Here is a 25,860-nt window from a genome sequence, read left to right on the forward strand (position 1 = left end):
CGCGGAGTCAGCCCAGGTGGTGGAGCCCAAGAGGAGTCTGGGAGCTGTAGTCTCGCCGGTGGCGTCGGTGTAGCGCGGCTCCCGCAAAGCGGGAGCCGCGATGATCTTTAAGCGCCTCCTGGCGCGGAGTCAGCCCAGCTGGTGGAGCCCAAGAGGAGTCTGGGAGCTGTAGTCTCCCCAGTGGCGTCGGTGTAGCGGTGTAGCACGGTTCCCGCAAAGCGGGAGCCACGATGATCTTTAAGCGCCTCCTGGCGCGGAGTCAGCCCAGCTGGTGGAGCCCAAGAGGAGTCTGGGAGCTGTAGTCTCCCCAGTGGCGTCGGTGTAGCGGTGTAGCACGGTTCCCGCAAAGCGGGAGCCACGATGATCTTTAAGCGCCTCCTGGCGCGGAGTCAGCCCAGCTGGTGGAGCCCAAGAGGAGTCTGGGAGCTATAGTCTCCCCGGTGGCGTCGGTGTAGTGCAGTTCCATTAATAGTTGGTAGTCTGTCTCACAGCATTCAACTTGGATAATCCAGCCTTTGGCTCAGTTCTAGTATGGCTGCACTCCGAGACCACCGCTCGTAATTTCGAGCTCACCTCTGGTGTTGCAATGCGCTGAGATTCTCCCCGAGCGTCCTTCGGAACACAGACTGATCCCTATCCGTCGGTACCCTGGGTTTATATAAGAGCCGAAGGGAAGTCTCTAGGTTGCTCTTCTCCCTCGGTGCTCCTTTCTTTACCGTTGCCTTGGGCGGAGGTTTTGTTGCCTCACCTGGGCGTGGGGTGTTTGGCCTCTTGCGCCTTGCCTTGTTTCCGCTGCTGAGGGTGGCTGTGTCTTCTATGAGTACCTTCTTTGCCTCTTTCTGTCAGGCTGTCCCTTTTTCCTCCCCATTGTCACGTGGGAGGTTAGGTTTGTTGGTACTTCTGGCTCTTTGCTATCCTTGAGGTTGGGGTCTTTTGGCTGTGCCTCTGCCCTTGTTCCTGATGGGGGTTGTCTCATTCTATGTTGGGGATGTCTTGGAGTTTTGTCGTTCCCTGTGTGTCCCCGACTGGTTCCCCTTCCTTGTCTTTGGTTAGGGTTGTATTCCTGTTGCATGTTATCATGACATTTTTACATATGTCCCTTGTCTCCAGGGGAGGTTGTCCCTGTACTGGCAGGGTTGCTGCTCTGTTCTTTATTCTTTCCCTGCCTTGGGGTACTGCAGTGCCGGGCACTGCTCTTTATGGTAGTGTTCCTCACCTTTCCTTGTTTGGTTCTTTCGCACACTGTTCCTATACTCTCACAGTTTTGTCTGCTGACTCCGCGTTGTGGCGCGGAAAAGCTCTCCGAAGAAAACTGACGTAGGCGTGCCGGGGTGAGACTTATGTGACCTCGCTGACGTCATGTACGCGGACGATGCCTGGGCTTAGTCGTTTGATGCCGTCCACCGGCGCGCAGGGATGCTGGGCAAGAAAGTTTTCCGGATCCAGTCTCACGCCTGGGGATAATTCTACGAGAAGGAATCTGTGGCTAGAATCGTCTCTACCAGATACATCGTTACCGAAGGTAAGTAACTCGTGCTTCAAGTTAACTTGGATCCAAGGAAAAGGTATCAAAGTCGATGAAATAGCCAGATGCATTTCGATCTATTTTAGGTAGCTCGGCAGGTTTTGTTGGACTTGTTGAGTGTTCTTGTTGAGGCATATTTATGTAGACATCAGTGTTAGGTTGAATTGAAATTTGGATTTCATTTTGATTTTGAATTCCTTGTTCAAGGGGGAACGAGTTCCATGGCATTGTTGCATAGTCCGTCATTCTGTATGGGAGACTCCTCAAACATGATGATTCTTTCTGTCTGAACATCCTGTATAATAGCAAGAAGAGAGCCCACTAGGCCTACTATTCAGTATCGGCCACATAGTGTGGTTTGATCAAGTCACTAGAGACAAATCTTTACTCTGTTTTTTCTGACAAGAGGCAGCAGAAGTACAGATCTGAAAGAGACACGTTAGTGATAGATTCCTTACCTTAGAATATCCCCAGGCGTCAGACTGGATCCGGAAAGTTTTCGTCAGCAGTACCCCTACGCGTCGGTAGGCGTCGTACTGCTCCACGTATGTCGCTGCCGTCGTAGGCGCCGGGATGACATCGTTGGAGCTACTTAGACGCGTCCACGCGCTCTGACATCAGTTCTTCTTTTTCCGCGCCAGCGAGCGTAGATCCGAGAGAGAGCGGTACTCATAGTTAATCTTTTAACTTGGTTTTTGAGACTTGTTTCTCTTGGTTTGTCGAGTACTCGACTCCTGGTGCAGTAGGGATGCCTGGGTTTAAGTCCTGTAGGGACTGCCGTCGGACCATGTCGTTGGCGGACCCGCATTACATGTGTCTCTTCTGCTTGGGGCACCCCCATGACCCTGAGGCGTGCCCTGTTTGTCGGGCCATGGTGCCGAAGGCTTTGCAGGAGTGTTCCCGGAAGTTGTTGGAGGCCCGGCAATCGGCTCCGCACCGCTCAGGTTCCGCTCCCGTGGGAGGTCAAGGGACAGGTCGCGGGGCCGACACCATTGTTCGTCGGAATCGGGGACAGGTAAGTCAAGGCACGATAAGTCGTCAAAGAAGCGACGTCGCTCTTCGTCTACCCATCACCGGACGCAGTGGAGGGGGCGGGTGGTCACTCCTGCGGCTCCGGTGGAGCCTCTGTTGTTGCCTCCGGCCTACCCGCCTTTCCCGGGCCCGCATGCGACTTACAGGTATTCCTGTCGGCCATGCGCTGTTTGTTTCCTACATCGGATCCTCCGGAGCGCCTTCGGGCCCCGTGGACCCGTGGGGTGCTTCTGCCCCTGTGCCGCCGCCTTTGGCCCCTGCTACGCTGGCAAGATACCCGGTGGTGCCGTCGGCTGTCGCGCCGGCGTCGGACACGACGCCCTTGCCTACGGGGCCGGAGTACGTCGACCCTGTATTGGTCTATTATCCTCCGAATCCAATTCCAGGTGGTGAGTTTATTCCCTTTCCCCAGGCCCTCGTCCTTACTGGCCCCTTACACGGCCGATGGACGAAGGGGAGTACTGGGAGGGGTCCAAGGACCCTCTCGCAGCTCAATGCGAGGATAAACCAGAGTGGGATGGTGATATGGAAGGTCCAGGCTGTGAGAAGTTGGCCTGATGTATGATGTCACTAGTTCTAGTGTACACCTTATATCAGTCCAAACAACCCTTATGGTGATTGGTTGTAAAGTCAACCTTATAGACCAGCTATCCTAGTGGTAGCATGGACAAGAGCAGTCTTAGGCTAAACTCTGAATGGCATGTGAAGCCAGCTGTGATACCATATATAATCCCTTGAATACCAAATGAAAGGACACCACAACAGATATATATCAAAATAAAGTGTATTTATTCTAGACAACCCTCAGCACTCTTTATGAGATTAGAGGTAAGTACAACACAGTCTTATTTAAGCATACATTAAGTCACACAGGTAAGTAATACAGTTAGGCCCTAGGGGCCACGCAAACCATATACTAAGTAAGTGGTATAAGGACCACTGTCACGGAAATAGGATAGGCCTAGGCCTAGGGAATCGCTGGGGCTACACTATACTACCAAAGGTTAGGAAGTGGGAGGCCCACGGAATTCAGGTGCAGAGTGGAAACACTCACGCGTAATGCGTATAATCGATAGAAATAGTACAGTTATGAATTAAATAGATTTAGGACACTTCCGGAGTAGCTAGGAAGTCGAGACTGGAAAACTAGACACTAGGATAGTCACTACCCTGATGAGCACCGGAGTACCCAAGTTACCTAGCCCACAGGCTGCGGGTGCATAGGTGTGAAGTTGCGTCGGGTTTCGTCGTCGACTCCTATGGATGCCTGAAGAAAGATGCTGACAGGCAGTCAGTGAAGAGTGTCCGGTGGATCCCAAGGCTGGGATCAGGAAGAAAGGATACCTGCAAGCAGAGGGGACAGAGTCAAGGTCACTAGCCAGTGACCACGTGGAACCAGGAAGGAACCAGGCAATGTCGTGAAGATTGCAGGTGAAGGTGAAGCTTGTCGCTGCAGCCACGAGGACCAGGGAACGTCGAGGACGACCAGCACCAGGAGGCGAGCTGTCCCACGAAGGCTCTTGCTGTCGGCGGCGTCGAAGTTGGACTAGGACTCACCAAGCCTTGGCAAGCGGAACCCACGAAGAACGGAGGACTTGCTTCTGGTGCAGACCAGGAAGGTCTGGGGTGCTTCTCTTTTTCAAAGAAGCGGGAGCCAGTCTGGAGGAGCCAAACCAGCGCTGAAGATTGCAGGGTGCGTCGTCTCAAAGGCCACTAGCCAGCGGGCAAGCAACCGGACAGACACGGCAAGCAGGAAAATGCAGAAGGGCCCCACGCAGGACTCGTGGAGTGTGGGGGGCTGATCTTCGGTGCAGATGGTGCTTGGGGTTGGGGCTTCTCAATCCCCGGTGCACAACTTCGAGGGTGCCTCAGAAGCTGCGCTTGAAGATACTAGCCACTTTTCCCAGGTAGCCGGTCCCACGTCTCTCGTCACCTCCACTGATCTCAGCACGGCTGTGGATGTGGATCAGGGTCGGAGAAGTCTGGAAATCAAGGCTCTGGTCGGGCTCTGCAGTCGGTCCCTCGTAGAACTTTTAGCAAAGCAAGGGGTAGTCTCTTGATGGTGCCTGTTTGCACAGGGTAGCCACTCCTTGGCCACAAGGGAGATTCTTCAGTCTTCTTCTTTCGTCGAATGTCGAAGGTCCAGAGTTTCTGTTCAAGTTTTTTTTTTTGGTTTATTTATACTTCTGCAATGTCTCACAGAAACAAAAGAACAGCAGTAACAGTATACAGTCTCATAGAAAAATCCGGTATACAGTCTCACAGAAAACATGGCGTTGGCATGGCATATACACTCCTTTCCACAAAGCGGACAATGCATGGAGCAGCAGGGTATCTTCACCAGTGCGCTCGAAGGAACAGACAGCACCCACCTATACTAGCAGGTTAGGGTGAGCCCAGGCAGGGAAACACACAACTCCCCCATAGGTATCCTCAATCAGCAGTATTGCGTAATAAATAGGTCGTGAGCGGAGCCCATATATCCCGTGGCTTAGACTGTACGGGCAGTTCCTCCGCATAACACGTGAGCTGATCTCGGCTATATGTCAGTTCCTGCAACCATAGCTTCACAGTGGGCACCGCCCGCCCAGCACACCGAGACCCTGCGTTTAGCTAACAGTAACGCTATAGAAACAAATTTCTGATTGTGCGGCTTCACCTTGGCCTCAACACCCAGCAGACATACCTTAGGACCCCAGTCCACCACCTCATCCACCATCAGGCCAAGAACTCCAGTTAGAGAGCTCCAATATGCAGCTATTTTGGGACATGTCCATGCTAAATGAAAAAAATCCGCCCCTGGGGCATCGCAGCGCTTGCAAGTATCTGTTGGGCGAAGCCCATAATGATGCAACTGCGACGGCGTGTAGTAGAGCTGGTGCAGGTATTTATAGTGAACCAACCGCAGGTTCCCATTGGGTGTCAGGCGACCAGTCAAGCGACAACAGCCCAACCAGTCAGCTTCGGAGAGAGGTTCCGGCAGCACCGCATTCCACCTGGTCAGCACGGTTGCCTCAGCCTGGGGCGTCTCCCCTTGAGAGATAGCATATAGTCTAGTTACCAGCCGGGCCTTAGAGGTGGTGGTATATATCAATTGCAGCGCTTCCAGCGTCGGGGGCTCCAGCGGATAGGTAGGGTAGTAATCCCGCATCGCAGCCCGCAACCTAGCATAAGCAAACAGATGCATAGCAGACTCGCCGTCCCGAGCACCCACGCCCTCCAAGGAGATGAACCGGCCATCTGGGAATACATCCCCCATCGTGGTCAGCCCCATAGCCGTAAGACTGCGACGCATACTGGCCTCACCTGTGACGGAAAGGTCCGAGTGATAAAGAAGCGGCATTGCAGGTGCATAGAGCGGCAACTTCTGCGCTCGTAGACCCAGCGCGTGCCAGGCTCTCGCCGTGACCCGCACCGTATCCACTTCCCCTTTCTCGAACACCGTGTAATTATTCACCAGCATCGCCCGCAGAGGTATCGGGCGCACTGCGCCAGCCTCAACTGCAACGTGCGGAATATAAGCCGGATCCTGCTGCCAATAATATGCATACTGCGCTTGCGCACAAAGGTAGTACAGACGGAAGTCAGGTGCAGCAAAACCACCTTGGTCATATGGGAGAGTCAACACCTCCCACCGCAGACGGGGCTTTTTACCACCCCAGGCCAACGTCACCATAAGAGAACGGAGCCTGTCAAAAAAGTGTCTCGGGAGGTGCACCGGTATGTTCAGAAAAAGATACAAAAAGCGCGGGAGGACCACCATTTTCATCAGCGCTATGCGATCAGCAAACGAGAGCGGCAACTTCACCCATCTGTTCACCTGGTCTTCTAGGCGCGAGATCGCCACTCCAAAGTTAGCGCGGATGAGGGCCTGCAGGTCCCTACATAACCAAATACCTAAATATTTCACTATCTCCAAGCACCATACTAGCGGATAGTCCATGTCAAATGGCCGGGTGCACTCCGTAAGCGGCAGTACAGTGGACTTGGACCAATTAATGCCCAGGCCCGAGAAGCGTTCGAAACGAACATATTCACGTATTAGCTGTGCCAAAAACCTCTCTGGTTCCCGGACATACAACACCATATCGTCCGCATACATGGAGACCGCAAGCGGGCGCTGCAGAAATCACAACGCCGTCTGGGCATGTCGCTGACGCAGGATGCAAGCCAAGGGTTCCAATACCAGGGCAAATAACGGCGATAGCGGGCACCCCTGCCGTGTGCCCCGCTGGATGGGGATGACGTCGGATATCTGCCCGTTAACCCGAACCCGGGCCACAGGATTAGTATATAATAATTTAATCCAATTCGTGAACGCAAAGGGAACTCCCATGCGATGCAGAATCGTGAGCATATAAGACCAAGATATGGTGTCGAACGCCTTCGTGGCGTCAAGTAGCACCGCCACCGCCGGCAGTGTAGGCTCCAGAATATGCATGGTTGCGAAGATCGTCCGCAAGTTATGCGCCGTGGAGCGAGTGGGGACAAACCCCGACTGATCCGGTAGGACCATAGTAGGAAGACGCAACTGCAGCCGGGTGGCTAACAGTTTCGCCAGGATTTTAATGTCAGTATTAATTAGAGATAACGGGCGGTAGGAGTCACAGTACTCCGGAGCCTTCCCTGGCTTTAACAGTGCGACCATCAGCGCCTCCCGCATGGTGGGCGGCAAGCACTGAGCTTCACACACTTCCTCATACAGTCGCAAGAGGTATGGCGCCAGTTGGTCAATATATTCTTTATAGAATTCGGCTGGTAGTCCATCAGTGCCCGCCGCTTTGCCGCTCGGCAATGCTTTTATAGCATCCCGCACCTCACCCAGCGGGTGCATGAGGAAGTCTTGCTGCCTGCGCGACAGCCACACCAAAGCCACATCATCAAGATATTGCTCAAGTTCTACAACATCAGCCACTGCCTTGTGAGCATAGACTGAAGTATAGTAGTCCACGAAAGCACGCAGGATATGGGGCGTATCATAGTAGGTGCCCTCGGCCGTGGTGATCGACTGAACCACATGCGCCCTTTTCTGGGGATCCAATATACGATTGGCTAGCACACGACCCGGCCGGCCTCCCTCCCCATAATAGCGCGCCTTGCAACGCCTCGATAAGTGATTTATCTCTTGGTCAGCTGTTTTATTATAGTCTATTATCTTCCCCCGGATAAGTGCCAATGTTTCGGGGCGGGCTTGCTCCTCGTACTCTCGCTCCAGAGTACAGAGCTCGTTTTCCAACTTAGTCATAATACGGCGCAGCGCCTTCAGGACCCCAGCCTGCAAGCCAATGCATTTCCCCTGTATAGTGATTTTAAAAGCCTCCCATAACAGTTCCATGGTCGGCACGGATCCGGAATTAAACTCAAAGTACTCCGTGATCGCCGCACAGACCCCTTCCCGAAATACCGGATCTAACATTGAAATCGACTGTAATCGCCACTGGAAGGGCGGGGGGACACAAGACGGCAGTGCCAGCTCCAGCACCACCGGCGAATGATCTGACAGCGTCTGGGGCAGGTGTTTCACCGACGTGGTCCAGGTACAGACCTCCGGCGTTCCCAGCCAGTAGTCCAAGCGGGACCAAGATTGCCGAGCATACGAATGACACGTACCCTCTGTGACAGACGGATGTTGAAGCCGCCATATATCCGCAAGATTCAGGGACCTCATCCCGTCCAATACCGCCCTTGAAGCCCGTCGGGCGACCGCGGCCGTCACAGATCTTCGATCCAACACCGGATTTAATACTACATTGAGGTCCCCCCCGCAGAGAATCGCCGCAGGTGGCAACTGGTATAGTTTACTCCATACTGTATCAAAAAATGCGGGATCGTCCACATTAGGGCCATACAAATTCACAATAATCAGTTTAGTGCCGTAGAGCATACCCTGCACTATTACATATCGTCCCTCTGTATCCTCTTCCACATGTGTTGGAACAAATGGAACCCCCTTCTTAACAAGGAGCATCACGCCCCGCGCGTATGAAGAGTAAGAGGCGGCCAGCCGCACCCCCGCCCACCCACCGGCAATGCGGGAAGCACTTTGACTCGTGAGGTGCGTCTCCTGTAACAGAGCAATATGGATACCATGGCGATCTAAGTAGGCCAAGACCTGTCTCACTTTTTTAGCATTGTTGAGACCCCGCACATTCCAGCTAATCCAGTTGATATTAGATTGTGGCATTCCCCCCAGGCATACAATCCCTACTCACATAGCACACCATGCAATCAGAAAACCATGAGACATAACTCCACCCGGACAGTGTATCACACCAGCCAACACCAATACCATAGCATATTGATCCCCAACCACCCCATCCACCCACAGCAGCAGTAAACACACCCTGCCAGCATACCCCCCCGTAAACATACCATGAACAAAACAACCTGCTCAGCATAGGCCCCGGTGGGCCTATGACCAGGAAAAACAGTGCCCCTAAAGGGCCACCCCCCAAAACCCCGCCAACCAACATAACCTTTTGGGGTAATCCCATAGTGTGGGTCGCTAGCAGCCCTCCGGCCCCCCGGAAACCCAGGGTGGGCCGAGATATATAGAGTCAGGCTAACCGGAACACAATTGTCCTCGAGTGGAAGTGGCTAACCCCCCAGCCCATTACCACAGCAACTCATCATCCATGCCTTTCTCGGGACTAAGCCACCCGCCGCCCCATCAATAATCTAGGATCCAGATCTCTCTAGCAAAAGGGAGGCCCACTATAGATGATCAAGCAAATACACAATCGAACCCCACAACATAGAGCAATAAGCCATCTCCACTAGTAGAGACGGGCATCCTGAGCCCAATAAATCAGAGATAAGAAGCCCCGACAGTGGCCCCAGGGCTCAGTCCTCCATGTCAGAGTTCCCATCTCCGTCACGTGGTGCGTCCTGCCGCTCAAGGCGTCGCAGGTATTGAAATGCATCTTTAGGCGTCAAGAAGATACGCGCCTTCCCGTTGTGTTGAATACGCAGCCGCGCCGGGTAGAGCATGGCATAGGAGATCTTGAGGGTTTGCAGTTTTTTCTTCACCGTCTGGAATTCACGGCGAGCCTGTTGCACTGCGATCGTAAAATCCGGGAAAAGCTCCACCCTCATACCCTGATATTCCAGGCGCCCCTTTTCCCTTGCCAATCTCAGAGCGGTGTCTCTGTCTCTATAGTTTAACAATCTGGCTATGATAGGGCGCGGCGGAGCACCCGGGACCGGCCGGGCAGCTAGAGAACGGTGGGCCCGCTCCACTATGAGCACCTTCGAGAAGTGCTCCGCGCCCAGCAGGGTCGTTAGCATGGTTTCGACATATGTTTCCATGGATCCCGTGTTGGTACTCTCCGCAACCCCAGTAATGCGCAGGTTGTTTCTTCGGGAGCGGGCTTCAATATCCTCATTCTTGGCCCTTATTACCTCCAAAATCTTCTCCATGCTAGTACACGATGTACCAACCGCTTCCACTCTGTCCTCCGCAGCTGAAATGCACTGCTCCGCCTCCGCTAGTCGCGAGTCGTGCTTTGTGAGCTTCGCAGCCATGGTGTCCATGCGCAAATTTATATGGTCAATCTTGGCGTCAATGGTTTGCAAACTCTGTTGCACGCTAAGCATCATACGCTCTAATTTCGTGGTCGCGCCATCGTCTAGGTCAGGCTCAGAGTCAGGGACCGCAGGAGCAGAGGTCTTCGCATGTTTTTTGGCCTCAAAAGGTAACTTAGACTGCTGTTTGTCTGCCTTGCCCATGTCGATCCGCCGCGAGCACCGCCCGATCTATCCAAAGGCAGCTGCGGGGCACACCACTGGGCCACACCAACCCAACCTAGCGTAATATTAGCGAGCTTCCAAACTTTATGATGTCGTATAGAGTCAGTCAGTGGCGCACGTTACAGCCCCTAGCCCGCCAGATCGCAATTTAGGTGAGGCCCAACATACAACAGGATACCTGCAGTAGAAGTCACCACCTTATCACCACTGCTGTCCAATGCAGCCTCAGGTGGGGGAGCGGAAGGGGGAGAACAGCCTGGACACGAATCTTGCTATATAGTCAGGAGCAGTAGGGGCCAGTTCTAGGGGGCAACCAAGCAGTGCTATGTCCGTGGGGCGTCCTCAGCAGCAGCAGCACACCCCAATGCAGCAGCCCAGTCCAGTCCACTTGTATCGTCAGCGTTTATCCACTCCGGAGCAAGCGTGAGTCCGAGGCGGGAGCAGCCAAGCGTCAGGAGCGGGCCGCCAGCACACCCGCGCGCAGTTCAGCCTGTTAATATGCCTCGCCCCCCGCCACCAGACAGCCAACAGCCGCCGCTCACCCCACTCCGTCTCAGCCCGAGCCCCCGAATGCCAGCAGCTCACAGCAGCCTCACAGGGGTCCGCAAGGCCAGGAATCCTCCTCCGTGGTCTCCGCACCGCTCTCCGCCACACACCGCCTCACCTCAGGTCCCAGAGCGCGACGCGGGGGCAGAGCATCCAGCGCCGGAGCCTCTGCACGCCAGCAGCTCACCGCAGCCACACAGGGGTCAGCACGGCCAGTCTTCTTCCTCCGTGGCCTCCTCGCTGTCCTCCGCCACACACCGCGCCGCCGCACAGAGGGCCCCGGAGCTGCGAAGCGGGGGCAGAGCAGTCAGCGCCGAAGCCTCCTCACGCCAGCAGCCCACAGCAACAGCACAGCCAGCAATCGTCTTCCACGGACGCCACCAGCGGCGGAGGGGGGTCCTGATCCCAACTTCACCCCCAGCAGCAAAGGGCCCCGCAGAGCACCGTCAGATTCACCGCAAACTCCCGTCAGCGGCAGCCGGCAAAGCAGGGAACAGCGCACTTACAGGGGGCCGCCATTTTACCTCCAGCGAGGCCGACAAGTCCTTATCGCCGACGGCTGCTAAAGATGATCCGGGCTCCCAGGGAAGCAGCCAGCACAATCCACTACTTGCGCTAAGGTAATATTGCCACAGGACGATCTCTTATGGCGCCTGATGTAACGGATAATTGGCGGATAATAATCTCGGCCAGCAGAGCTGCACTAAGGTGCGGCCATTTTGCTCCGGGCTCACTAGCCAGAGTTTCTGTTCAAGTTGCAGGTTCAGGATAATCTAAAGTCTTGAGGCCCAACTCCCATTCTTATACTAATCTGGGGGGCTGGGATACCTGCTAGGTCACGCCTTATGGGTGGGACCTGGGAGGGGGGTGGTTACACCCCCTTCCCTTTGTCCAGTTTAGCGCCAGGACTGGGGCTGGAGTGCCCCAGCACCGGTTTGAACTGGACTATGCATGAGACACCTTGTGTGCCCCAGGCATGTCTCATTCCTTTCAGCCCTCCCTGCCCCAATGCACTAAAATCTGTCTGGGGAGGTGCTAGCACCTCCCCAAGCAGGAAACCTATTGTCCAAGCCTCCCTTGCCGGGATCACTCCCAGCAGCAGGAGGCCAGACTTGTGTCTGTGGCAGCAGCATCCATTTTGTGATGCTGAGGCTTTGGTTAGAGTTAAACAGCAAAGTAGGATTTTAACATGTCTCTCCCTCTAGAAGGGAGGAATAATATCCTCATCACCAGAAATGGTATGGGGGTATTATTCCAAAGTGATAGACACCTTACACGATATGTTTTGATAAAGCCAAACCATAGTTACCATAACCGTTTAAGATTATAAGGCACTTTAAGAGTATATGGTAGGCTATATCATAGAACAGCTGTAAGGACATGGTTCCGAAAGCTGCAGACAGGCTCAGCTCATGCTAGAGCACCATCTCACATGTTACCAAGCACTCTGCCTCCAGGATTGTTAAGGCCTGCCATATGAGTGGCTGATAGGTACACATGTGTCTATATATAAGGTAGGTATAGGAATACTACACCTAAGCAAGGGGTGATGACACGACCTTGCCCCAGCTGAGTGATCAGCCAGTTGTGTCATAATGGAAGGCCAGCCAGGGGTGGCATAATACATGCTGCAGCCCCTGGTAGGCCTAGGGTACACCTATGCCCTGGGTACCTAAGGTACACTATACAGGGGCCAATAAGGTGATCCTTACCAATTGGGTTATGCACCTAAAGTACATAGTATGAATTTATAGAGAGAACAGCTGGGCTGTGGGTCTGATTGGCAGGCCCACAGCCACATCTAATTCGAAAACCAGTGAAGCAAAAGCAAAAAGTGGGGGTGAACATAGAAAGCAGACCCTACTCTCCTACAGCGGTGGTCGCAGCTCATCTGCGCAGATTAGGGGTTCCAGTCTTTCCCTATCTCGACTATGGTTGTTGAAGGTGGGCTCACCCCGAACAGACGTCTCCCACCTCCAGACTACGGCCGACCTCCTGCATTTGCTGGGGTTCTCCATCAACGTGCCAAAGTCCCATCTTAATCCCTCCCAGAGGCTCCTCTTCATCGGAGCGGTTCTGGACTCTGCGCAGTTTCGGGTCTATCCTCCTGAACAGCGGGTTCGGGATATTCAGGCTCTGATTCCGATCTTTCAGCCTTTATCCCGATTTTCGGTCAGGATGGCTCTACGGCTGCTGGGTCTGATGGCCTCCTGCATCCTGCTGGTGCATCACGCCAGGTGGCGGATGGGGGCTCTGCAGTGGGACCTGCCGCTCCAGTGGGCGCAACATAAGGGCAACCTGTCCGACCACGTCCTGATCTCCGAGGGCACTGCAAGACAGTTGCAGTGGTGGCTCACGGACCGCGATTGGGTCAGTGGCAGATCCCTTTCCCTACCCCAACCGGAGCACGTGGTGGTGATGGATGCGTCCTTCCTGGGATGGGGGGGCCACATGGGAGAGGCGGAGATCAGAGGTCTCTGGTCTCCGGCGAAGTCCCGGCTCCATATCAACCTATTGGAGCTGCGGGTGATCCGGCTTGCACTGAAGGTATTCCTTCCCTCTGTCCGGGGAAGTGTAGTGCAGCTGTTCACGGACAACACCACCGCCATGTGGTATTGCAACAAGCAGGGCGGGGTGAGGTCGTGGACCATTTGTCAGGAGGCTCTGCGCCTCTGGACATGGCTGGAACATCAGGGCATCACCCTGGTGGTTGAACACCTGGTGGGCTCTCTGAACGCCAGGGCGGACAAACTCAGCCTCCGGTGCATGATGGGTCACGAATGGCGTCTGAACTCGGACGTGGCGCAAGGCCTCTTTCGGCATTGGGGAGAGCCTTGGTTAGATCTATTCACCACCGAAGAGAACGCGCAATGCCATCAGTTCTGCACGTTGGAATTTCCAAGGTGGCACTCGCTCGGAGACGCTTTTCGTTGCGAGTGGAGTTGCGGTCTGTTATACGCCTTTCCGCCTATACCACTTCTGCCCAGACTGCTGAAGAAGATCAGGCGCGACCGGCCCAAGTCATCCTTGTGGCTCCGGATTGGGCACGAAGATACTGGTATCCCGAGCTACTCAGTCTATCACTCGTTCCCCCGATTCGACTGCCTCTTCAGGAGGACCTTCTGTCGCAGCAGCCGGGGACGGTCCTCCACCCAAACCTGTCCAGCCTCCACGCGTGGAGATTGAGCTGCGAAAGTTGATGCCATTTGACTTTCCTCCTGAAGTCTGTGATGTCATTCTGGCATCCAGACGTCCCTCCAGTAAAACGGTATACGCCTGCAGGTGGAACAAATTTGTGGCATGGTGCACAGCAAAGGCTGTGGATCCCCTTTCCGCCCCTCTTTCTGAGGTTCTCCTCTTCTTTTCCTGGCCCAGCAGGGCTCTGCTCTGGGCACCCTCAAGGGATATCTTTCAGCTATTTCTGCTTTCTTTTGGCTTCCTAATCAGCCTTCTCTTTTCAAATCCCCTGTTGTTGCTCGATTCTTTAAAGGCATTACTCATATGTTTCCTCCTGTCCCTTTCGTAATGCCTCAGTGGGATTTGAACCTGGTGTTAACCTATCTGATGTGCGCTCCCTTTGAGCCACTTCATAATTGTCCTCTTCGTCTTCTGACTATTAAGACTGCTTTCCTGGTTGCCATCACCTTTGCTAGACGGGTGAGTGAGCTCCAGGCTCTTATCTTCTAAGCCTCGTTTCCTTTCTGTCCATCCGGACAAGGTTGTTCTGAGGACTCGCCCTTCTTTTCTTCCTAAGGTGGTTACTGCCTTTCACATCGGGCAGTCCATTACCTTACCCACCTTCTTTCCGCCTCCGCATCCCTCGAAAGAGGAAGAGAGGCTCCACCGTCTGGACCGAAAACTTGCGCTCTCCTTCTATCTGGACTGCACCAAACTATTCCGGGTGGATGACCAGCTTTTTGTTGGCTATGTGGGCGACAAGAAAGGTCATGTCGTGCACAAACGGACCATCTCCAGGTGGGTCGTTTTGTGCATCAAAGCCTGCTATTGTTTGGCAAAGAAAGTCTGCGTGCCCATTCAACCAGGGTGACTGCAGCCACCACTACTTTGGGACGGGGAGTCACCCTTAATGACATCTGTTAGGCAGCTAAAGGGGCATCTCTGCACACCTTCACAAAACACTACTGCCTGGACAGCCAAGTACGGAGAGACGGCTGCATTGGCCGTTCTGTTCTCCAGGACTTTCTGGTGTGAATTTAGTTAGCAGACCTACCACCAGGGTTGGTATTGCTGGGGTTTCTATTCTAAGGTAAGGAATCTATAACTAACTGTTTCTTTCAGATGAACAAGTTACTTACCTTCGGTAACGATATATCTGTAATAAACATAGGTTAGTTATAGATTCCTTACCACCCCACCGATCCACCCCGTTCTGCAAACTGACTTCTAGGATTAAGGACTTCCATTCAGGGCCCTAGTTTTGTGCACCAGTGGTCAGTGTCTTGCATGGCTCTGCGTTTCTTGCTTGGTATGTCGTGTACAGAACTGACGTCAGCGCGCGAGGGCAGTGTTTATGTAGCTACCACGACGTCATCCCGGCGATCATGACGCCAACGACGAACGCGGAGCCGAACAACGCGACCTTTCAATGCGCAGGGGTACTGCAGATGAAAAACTTTGCGGATCCAGTCTAAAGCCTCGGGGTAATTCTAAGATAAGGAATCTATAACTAACCTATGTTTCTTACACATATATCATTACCAAATGTAAGTAACTTGTTCATCAGGTAAATAGCACAAATATACACTGATCTCTAGAGGGAGATCAAACCATATGTTACAAAAGTGAAATGTGAACTGCAAAGGAGAATGGGACTTGGACCAGAAGACTCAGATGAGCTGGGGACACAAGTTACCACCTACGGTAAGCACTCAGGAATCCCTCGGAGGCTGTGTTCAGAGTGTAAACACAGCCACACGCCCAATGGAAGTCGATGGAGAAGTTGCGGTTGCAGCTTTAAAGAAGAATGACCCTTCCCGGAGGACCCTGAAGAAACCCTTTGGAAGACAGAAGGTTGGAGAGCCACCCCACTCATGGATGCCAAATGTTGGAGAGCCACCCCACCCATTGATGCCCCAGGAACCAGGTTACCTGCAGCTGTGAAGCTGGGTGCATAGGGGTGAAATGATGTCCGAACCTGCTATAGACGATAATGGGAGACTTCAACAAAGATGCCTCTGGAGAAAAATCTGAAGAAGTCCTGTGGAATCCGTGGGTGGTTTCTTGAGGTGAAGAACCTGTAAGCAGAGGGGTCGGAGTCTGTGCCACTCTGAGGTGACCAAGAGGCACGGAAGCATACTGCCCATCAACGTCGTGAGGTTCAGAAGAGACAAAGGTTCACTTGTCGCTGCAACTGTGTAGACCAGGCGATGCTGAGGAAGACCAGGAGCCGTGCACGAGCTGTCCCACATCAGATGTCGGTGTTTATGTGGTCGGTGTTCGGCAGGAGCAAAAATAAGCCTTGGTAGCTGCAACTGGTGTGGAGATCGAAAAGCAGCAAATGTTGGGACAAGCAAGGTCCAATGAACTCACCAAGTGTAGGAGGGTCAGAGCAGGCCCGAGCAAGCACAGGAGCCCGCTGAAGCAAATGAAGACCCTCGAGAGGACCCACAGGCCGGAGAGACAGGAGTTTCAAGAGGACATCAAACAGCTCACCAAAGTCAGAGGCCCACGATGCAGGAGATGCAGGAAGGACTCTGTTCTTCGGTATTTAACATGCTTGAACCTGGAGCTTCTTGTAGCCCAAACTACGCTAAAGTGCAGAGCCAACAAGCCTTGGAAATGGCAAGTCGACGCGGTGCACTCTGGTTCGGTCCCAGCAGCCCAGACCATGGATACTGTCTTCCAAATTGCAGGGAAAACAGGTCAGACTCTAGGGTGCCACAGAACCACCAACTGTGTTGCTTAGCCTCCGGATGTATATGGGACGTCAGGAACAGCAGACAGGTCAGCTTCGTTGCGATGCCTGCAGATGCATGGGACTCCTTTACTCAAACAAAGGGAGTTTACTTTGGGAGTTCTTGATGCCCACAGGTGTTTTGGAGAACCTGGATGAAGCACAGGCAATGCAGAAGACTGGAAGAACAACGAGACCAGGACAGCAGGAGTCTTCCTAGGTACAGTCTTGGTTCGAGTTCAAGTCCAACAAAGTTCAAGAGTCCAGACAATTGAAGAGTGACGTAGTTTTAGGGTTGTGTCTGATCCCACGACGAACCTGAGGACCCACCCACAGGGCAGCCCTTAAATACCCTAAGGGGAGGGTATGAAAGACTCAGAGGTCGCTCCCAGAGTAGGGTCTGGACAGAGTTGAGGACACTCACCTGTCATTTGTCCAGTTTTGCGCCAGAGCGGGAACCAAGTGTTCTTGAACTTGCTCAAACTGTAGTATGCAAGGAGGGCACCATCAGTGCCCTTCAAAGCAGTCAGTTTGCGCTGGCCAGCCCCCCATCCCAGCCCAATACACTAAGTCCAATAACTGTCGGGGAGGTGGTCACACCTCCCTATGACAGGAAATGTATTGCTCTACATTCTCCTGCTCGAGCTTGGCTCAGTAGCAGATGGGCAGACTCTCGTCTGCGGTCGGCAGCAGCACAAGCTTGCTTGCAGACCCTGAAAAGCTGTTACCAGGAGTACAGGGAAGGGGGGGCAGATCATACTTCCAACACTGGAATCAGTGTTGGGGTATGATTTTAACATGTTCAATACCAAACATGACCAAGTTCGGTGCAGCCATTGTATAGTTAGACATCACGTAATGGCTGATGTCCACTATACATCTTAAAATGGCTGACTGCACTTACAAAGCATGGAGAATCAACTCTGGGGTTTGTAGGGATTTCCTGCTCATGCAGGTGCACCCTCTCACTTATAATCAATCAAGCACCCTGCACTCAGGACTGAGGTGCCTTCCATAGGGGTGACTTATAGGTTTTGAGTGTAGTAACCTCCAATAAGAGGAAACTTATATCTGTCGTGAACGGTGCAAGCACCACCTCACATAGTCTGCAATGGGAGGTCTATAGTCGAAGTGGACTCCCATGGGCGGCACAATACATGCTTCAGCCTATGGGAGACCCCTGGTGTATTGGTGCCTGTAGCCAATTGTGGAGGTACCAAGAGAGCACAGTTGCTGGGGTCCTGATTTACAGGATCTCGGCAGGCTAATCAAAAACACAGACACCAGGCAAAAAGTGTGGGTAACCATGAAAGCAGATTCTGCTTTCCTACAGATTTGGCATTTTGCCTATTCAGTCCTGCCGAACCTTTCAGTTCAAATTCGTCCGCAGACCCACCACTGGGGATGGTATTGCTTGGGTATCTATTCAAAGGTAAGAAATCTGCGGCTAGAAGTACAGATGAACAACTTATTTGCTAGAGACAATATCTAACAGCAGATTTCTTACAGACCCATCCATTGTCCCCGCTTTGCAGACAGATTTCTAACGTCAGGGCTTATCTCTTTCAGGGCCCTAGTTTGGACACACCAGTGTCAGTGCACTTCATGGCTCCATGCTCCCGGTGTGTAAAGTTGTGAAAAGTAACTGATGTCAGTGTACTGAGGTGGCGACTATATAGTTGACACGGATATCATTTCTGGCGTGGACACCAACATCACGCCGATCCAATTGACACCACCTACCGGCACAGTCTGACGCCTTCGAAAATTTGAAAGGTAAGAAAACTTCAGCTAGATATTGTCTCTACCAGATAAGGAATTACTGAAGGTAAGTAACTTTTTGATCTGGACCACAAAAAAATAAATATCCATCAAACCCATAAGATACAGCATGCTATTCAGAACCCTCTGTGAAAGTGCATGTGTAAATCATGACATCTGTGTTAGTAAATTTTTTTCTTTACAATTCCAGTTAATAATTTTTAGTATAAAATAGCAAAATATTGAATTGTGTTACTTTATTGCCAAGTATTAGTATTCTTACATTGCTGTTTTGGAACTTTTGTAGGGCCAAACAGAAGATGGAGAGGGAAAAATACCTGTTGATCTGTACTGTGATGGTGTATCTCTTTCGCATTTTATGGAGCAGCATAATCACTGTTGCGCTAAAGATTATCAAAATAAAGTGTCAGCGGTAAGTGGATTCTTTCCTCTTTAAAGGTTACATTTTTGGTCACGTTACTGATTGTTCATCATTTTTGTAAACTACATTTTTATGCAGCTTGCAAGTGAAAATAGTTATTGACCAACTGAGGCCTACTACTTGTGCTTTTCAGATTTGCACTCACCACCTTAAGTATTACCTGATAGAGACTTCCAGCCACAGATTCCTTACCTATGAATATCCCCAGGTGTCATTCTTAATCCGGAAGATTTGTGAGCAGTACCCCGGTGTGCCGGCAGATGGTGTAGTTTGGCTGTGCGGCAGCGTTATTCACACCAGAAATGACATACTCAGTACCTATACAGGTGCCACCTCAGCGTGCTGATGTCAGCTCTTTCCTTTCTGCGCTGATCAGATTGAGCTACCCCTCATTCATTTTTTTACTTGCCTTTTTCGAATTTTTGTTGACATTTTTTCCACGCTTTCACCTCCTTGTGTGAGGATGTCACCCAAGAAACTGTCTGGTTTCAAACATCAGTGACAGACCCCCACTTGGTGTGTGCCTGAAGCCGGGAAATGAGTACAAGGCATTTAAGGACTTGCATGACACCTGAAGGCGTGCTCCCTCAAACTCCTCGCCACCCAACGTCTGTTGACTCTATGACATTTAGGTCCCGTTCACATGGTAGGTCCTGGGCCAGTTGGCTGAGCCGCCTCCTATGTTCCTCCTCACACTCTGTTATTGGGAAAGTGGGGTAAGTTCCACAAATACAAGTCGCCCAAACACTCTTTGACTTTACTGCATTTGTCGGTCATCCAACAAGATGAGGGAGCATCCAAACCCAACTCTGGAGTGTTGGACGCTGGTTCTGTATATACCCCACCAAAGTAAGGTATATTGTGCACAGAGTCCAGTGGATCCCCAAAAACTTAGAGCAAGAGTAAACCGTGGGTTTACGCCTGCCAGACTCCCATGTCGATGCCTGCAGCATCTGCATGACGAGCCTCCCCCGCCCCCCTCCCAACTACGACCTGCACCTGTAAGCTCCCCAGAGGCTTAAGTAGATAACACAAATTGTCTTTCGTGATAGTGTTTGCTAGCAGTTAGGCTTATCAGAGGGCAGTGCTAAGCATTTGTTGTACACACACAGGCAAAAAAGGATTACACACGCTCAATGACTAAATCTGAGACCAATGCTTTGTAAAAGTATTGCTTTTTGTATATTTATTTCTTGGAACCACAGGTACTTTGCTGCAGTAAAATTCGTTTTGCAATATCAGTGTTTTTCAATGTAAAAATTGGACACTGCATGTTTCAATCAATACAATGTTATCCTATGGGAGGAAACACAATCCGCCATATGGAGGTAAGTTATCAATTTACAATATTAAGGTTTTGGATGAAGAACCAGTACCAGGCAAGTGACCTCACTGTACCACCAGCAGCACTGGGGTGGCTTGGGTATTGAGGTCAAACTCTGGATCAGGTGCCAATTTTATCTATTGGAGAAAGGGGACAATCAAAGTAGTGCTACTTACAGGTAAGTAGAACAGTTTGGTAACCCAATCTCTGGGGGTTAAGGTAAGCACAATGCAGCACCAAACTTACATCCCTCAGCGGCATAGGGACGACGTGCAGAGTGCCAACAAAGCGTCGGGCGACCAATGTAAACAAATGGGGAATCTTCTCTTTGTTCTTTCCCTTGTCCAGTAGGTCTGTGCTCTGGTCACCCTAAAGAGTTATCTTTCTGCCATCTGTGGTTGCCTTACCAGTAATTCTTCTTCAAATCCCCTATTGTACATAGGGTCTTCAAAGGTTTGCAAGATAGGTTTCCTCGTACTCTATTTCGCGTGCCTCAGAGGAACCTTAATCTCGTCCTCACATTTCTGATGTGCACTCCTTTTGATCCCTTGCACAACTGTTCTCTCAGGCTCCTTGTAGGAGAGTATGGTCTGCTTTCTATGTTCACCCCCACTTTTTGCTTTTGCTTCACTGGTTTTCGATTTAGATGTGGCTGTGGGCCTGCCAATCAGACCCACAGCCCAGCTGTTCTCTCTCTAAATTTATATTATGTACTTTAGGTGCATAACCCAATTGGTTAGGATCACCTTATTGGCCCCTGTACAGTGTACCTTAGGTACCCAGGGCATAGGTGTACCCTAGGCCGACTAGGGGCTGCAGCATGTATTGTGCCACCCCTGGCCTGGCTTTCCATTATGACACAACTGGCTGATCACTCAGCTGGGGCAAGTTCGTGTAATCACTCCTTGCTTAGGTGTAGTATTCCTATACCTATCGTACATATAGACACATGTGTACCTATCAGCCACTCCTATGGCAGGCCTTACCAATCCTGGAGACAGAGTGCTTGGTAACATGTGAGATGGTGCTCTAGCATGAGCTGAGCCTGTCTGCAGCTTTCGGAACCTGACCTCCTGCTGCTGGGAGTCCTTCCAGCGAGGGAGGCTTGGACAATAGGTTTCCTGCCTTGGGAGGTGCGAGCACCACCCCAGACAGGAGTTAGTGTATTGGGGCAGGGAGGGATGAAAGAAACTAGACACTGCCTCGGGCACACAAGGTGTCCCATGCATAGTCCAGTTCAGACCGGTTCTGGGGCACTCCAGCCCCAGCTCTGGCGCGAAACTGGACAAAGGAAAGGGGGTGTAACCACTCCCCTTCCTGGTCCCACCCATAGGAGGGACCTTGCAGGTAGCCCAGCCCACTAGCCCAGTATATCAGTAGGTAGCTGAGCCCTGCTAAATTAGATTAACCTGAATCTGTAACTTGAACAGAAACTCTGGACCTTCGACATTCGACCTCAGGAAGAAGACTGAAGAATCTCCCTTGTGGCCAAGGAGTGACCACCCTGGGCAACCAGGCACCATCCAGCGACCGCTGCTTGCTTTGCGACTGATCCTACGAGGGACGACTGCAGAGACTGACCAGCGCCGAGACTTCCAGACACCTCTGACCCAGATCCACATCTACAGCGAAGCTGAGACCCGTGGAGGCGACGAGGGACGTGGGACCGGCGATTTGGGAAAAGTGGCTAGTACCTGACTAGCGCGACTTCCGAGGCTCCCTCGAGGCTGTGCTTGGGGAATTGAGAAGCTCCCATCCCGAGCACCATCTGCAAAGAAGACCAGTTCCCCACACTTCACATGTTCTGCGTGGGGCCCTTCTGCACCCGAGTTGCTCGACGTGTTGTCCGGTTGCTGGCCCGTTGGCTAGTGACCTCTGCGACGACGAACCTTTGTTTTCATCTTGCTGGTCGGGCTCCTCCAGACTGGCACCCGCTCCTCTGTGAAAGAGAAGCACCCCAGACCTTCCTGGTCTGCACCAGAAGCAAGTCCTCCATCCTGCATGGGTTCCGCTTGCCAAGGCTTGTTGGGTCTTGACTCGACTTCGACGCCGCCGACAACAAGAGCCTTCATGGGACAGCTCACCTCCTGGTCCTGGTCGTGCTCGACGCCTCCTGGTACCCGTGACTGCTGCGACAAGCTTCACCTGCATCTTCACGACATCGCCTGGTTCCTTCCCGGCTCCTGGCTGGTGACCTAGACTCTGTCCCTTCTGCTTGCAGGTATCCTTCCTTCTTGATTCCATCCTTGGGATCCACCGGACACTCTTCACTGACTGCCTGTCAGCAACTTTCCTTCAGGCATCCATAGGAGTCAACGACGAAACCCGACGCAAGTTCACACCTATGCACCCGCAGCCCGTGGGCTAGGTAACTTGAGTACTTCGGTGCTCACAAGGGTATTGACTATCCAAGGGTCTAGTTTCCGAGTCTTGACTTCCTAGCTATACCAGAAGTGTCCTAAAACTGCTTATTTCTAACTGCTAGTGATTCTATTGACTTTTACGCCTTACGCGTGAGTGTTTCCACTCTGCACCTGAATCCCGTGGGCCTCCCACTTCCTAACCTTTGGTAGTATAGTGTAACCCCAGCGATGGCCTAGGCCTATCCTGTGTTCGTGACAGTGGTTCTTATACCACTTACTTAGTATATGGTTTGCGTGGCCCCTAGGGCCTAACTGTATTACTTACCTGTGTGACTTAATGAATGCTTAAATAAGACTGTGTTGTACTTACCTCGAATCTCATAAAGAGTGCTGAGGGTTTGACTATAATAAATATATTCTATTTTTATATATATCTGTTGTGGTGTCCTTTCATTTGGTATTCAAGGGATTACATATGGTATAACAGCTGGCTTCACATGCCATTCAGAGTTTAGCCTAAGACTGCTCTTGTCCATGCTACCACTAGGATAGCTGGTCTATAAGGTTGACTTTACAACCAATCACCATATGGGTTGTTTGGACTGATACAAGGTGTACACTAGAATTAGTGACATCATATATCAGGCCAACTTCTCACACTCCTTACCTTCAAAACGGCCTTTCTGGTGGCAATAACATCTGCCCGAAGGGCAGTGACCTTTAGGCTCTGTTATTCAAGACTCCATACTTGAACAACTAACCAGATGAGCTTGTTCTCCGATTTAGGGCTTCAATTCTATCAAAAGTCGTCACTCCATTCCTCGTAGGCCTGTCCGTTACTCGGCCTACTTTTTACACTCCCCCACATTCCTCTAAAGAAGAGGAGCGACTTCACTAACTGGACCTAAAAAGAGTGTTATTCTACCTTGACTGCACAATAGAGTTCTGGGTGTACATCCATCTCTTCGTGGGGTATGTCAGAGCGAAGAAGGAAAATGATGTGCTGAATTGGACCATCTCCCAATAGATCGTGCTCTGCATTAAAATCTGCTTTGCAGTGGCAAAAAGCAACTTTATGAATGCTTGCATGCTCATTCCAACAGATCCAAGGCTGTGACGACTATGTTAGCACAGTAGTCTAAGTTCTGGACATATGCCAGGCAGCAACGTGAGCTTCTCTGTGTACATTCACAAAACATTACTGCCTGGACAGTCAGGGCCGTCGTGACGGGCTCTTTGACCATTTGGCCCTGCAGTACATTTTGGTATGAGATTGTTTCGCAGACCCACCTCTGGGTAGGTATTGCTTGGGGATCTCTTCTAAGGTAAGGAATCTACGTTTAGAAGTCTCTATCAGATGAACAAGTTACTTACCTTTGGTAATGCCTTATCTGGCAGAGATGCAGTTTCCTTACCAACGCACCCATCCTGCCAGCTCTAAGAACTGATTTCTTGGTGCAAGGCTTATCCTTTTCAATGCCCTAGTTTGTCATACCAGTGGTAGTGTTCTTCATGGCTCCGCTCTCCTGGCATGGAAAGTCACAAAAAGAAACAACTGACGTCAGCGCACTGGGGTGGTGCCTATATAGGCACCACTTACATCACATCCAGCGCCTACGATGCCAAGTGGAGCAGATTGCTGTTGCTTGCTGGCGCTCACTTGTACTGCTCACGAAAAAATTCTGTATCCAATCTGACACCTGTGAATACTTCTAAGGTAAGGAATCTGCGACTAGATACTCTCTACCAGATAAGGCATTATCTAAGGTAAGTAACTTGTTTTTATAAACCTTTATATACTCATCTCTCCAGGGCATTAACATAGGACCAACTTACTCCCCACTCTCCAAGAATAAGGAGCTTCATTGCAACCACCAGAATATTGTTGAGTTTCCCATCCAAATTTGAAAGATTCTCCAGAGGTAGCATTGGATCTGCTTGTTTATTTGCAGTTGTGTTCCTCTTGTAGTGTCAACTGAGATTTAGTGAATTGCTTCTCTTAATGCACAGTTTTGTGACTTTAACCACTTTGAGTAGCTCATATTTTACCAAATAGGTCACCTTCTAAATAAGTGGCATTTGGGCCTTCTCCACTGGACATATAATTGCTATCTTACTCCTTACATATGGTTTATTCTCTGTGTCACCTTGCCAAATACCAGACACACTTGTACTCCCAGCTGTCTTTGTCACGAAAACACTAGCTTAAGTGTGTTGTTGTTCCTGAGCCTTCCTAGAAACCGCTTCCCTAAAGTGGACAGAATAATTTTGCCTTTTCATTCTCATTGCTTTAATCAGTAAGCCTCACTCTTCTGTGCATTCATCCTCACTGGTTGGCATCTGGCAGAGATTCCATCAAGCCGCAGTTTCCTTACCAACCCACCCATCCTGCCAGCTCTAAGAATAGATTTCTTGGGGCAAGGCTTATCCTTTTCAGTGCCCTAGTTTTTCATACCAGTGGTAGTGTTCTTCATGGCTCCGCTCTCCTGGCATGGAAAGTCACAAAAAGAAACTGACGTCAGCGCACTGGGGTGGTGCCTATATAGGCACCACTTACATCACATCCAGCGCCTACGATGCCAAGTGGAGCAGATTGCTGTTGCTTGCTGGTGCTCAATTGTACTGCTCACGAAAGAAATTCTGTATCCAATGTGACACCTGTGAATACTTCTAAGCCTTCCTAGAAACCGCTTCCCTAAAGTCGACAGAATAATTTTGCCTCTTCATTCTCATTGCTTTAATCAGTAAGCCTCACTCTTCCGTGCAATCATCCTCACTGGACAACATGAATAGGTAATCAGCTAATAGTAAGGGAGCCAGCCCTCCGTGCTTCTTAGAACAACCATTGATTATAGGAGTGGGAGGCAGTCCTAGATTTATGCAAACACAAGCCCATTTACACACTTTTGAAAAAGATCGCAAATTATGATCTATTTATGATTCTCTGCTAAAATATTAGTGCTTGCCAAGCTTCATTGAGAACCAATGCTAGCAGTTTCTGGTGTACTGGTTGGTGGCAGCAGAACCTCAATTCATTGAGTTCCCTGAGAAAGTCAAGCAAGTCCAGTAGTGTAGTAGCAAAATTGTTGGTTTACTTCTGCTTCTTGCAATGCTTGACATTTCTCAGAGGAAAGTAAAATGTGCGGTCTGCTCCTATGCATTCTGTTTGTTACCCAATTATATTGTATTTTATGGGACAAAAAT

General features: G+C 51.2%; 1 protein-coding gene across 1 annotated transcript in view; it reads left to right on the top strand.

Annotated features, from left to right (window-relative positions):
- The window catches only part of RNF17 (ring finger protein 17), a 2,644,767-nt gene that overhangs the window by 2,287,042 nt on the left and 331,865 nt on the right, over positions 1–25,860 (top strand). Inside the window, exon 33 of the mRNA XM_085621540.1 lies at positions 18,835–18,960. Within this exon, the coding sequence (XP_085477666.1) occupies positions 18,835–18,960 (126 nt within the window). The remainder of the gene's footprint in view (positions 1–18,834; positions 18,961–25,860) is intronic.

Source organism: Triturus cristatus, chromosome 8 (genome assembly GCF_964204655.1).
Source record: "Triturus cristatus chromosome 8, aTriCri1.1, whole genome shotgun sequence".
Classification (NCBI taxonomy): domain Eukaryota; kingdom Metazoa; phylum Chordata; class Amphibia; order Caudata; family Salamandridae; genus Triturus; species Triturus cristatus.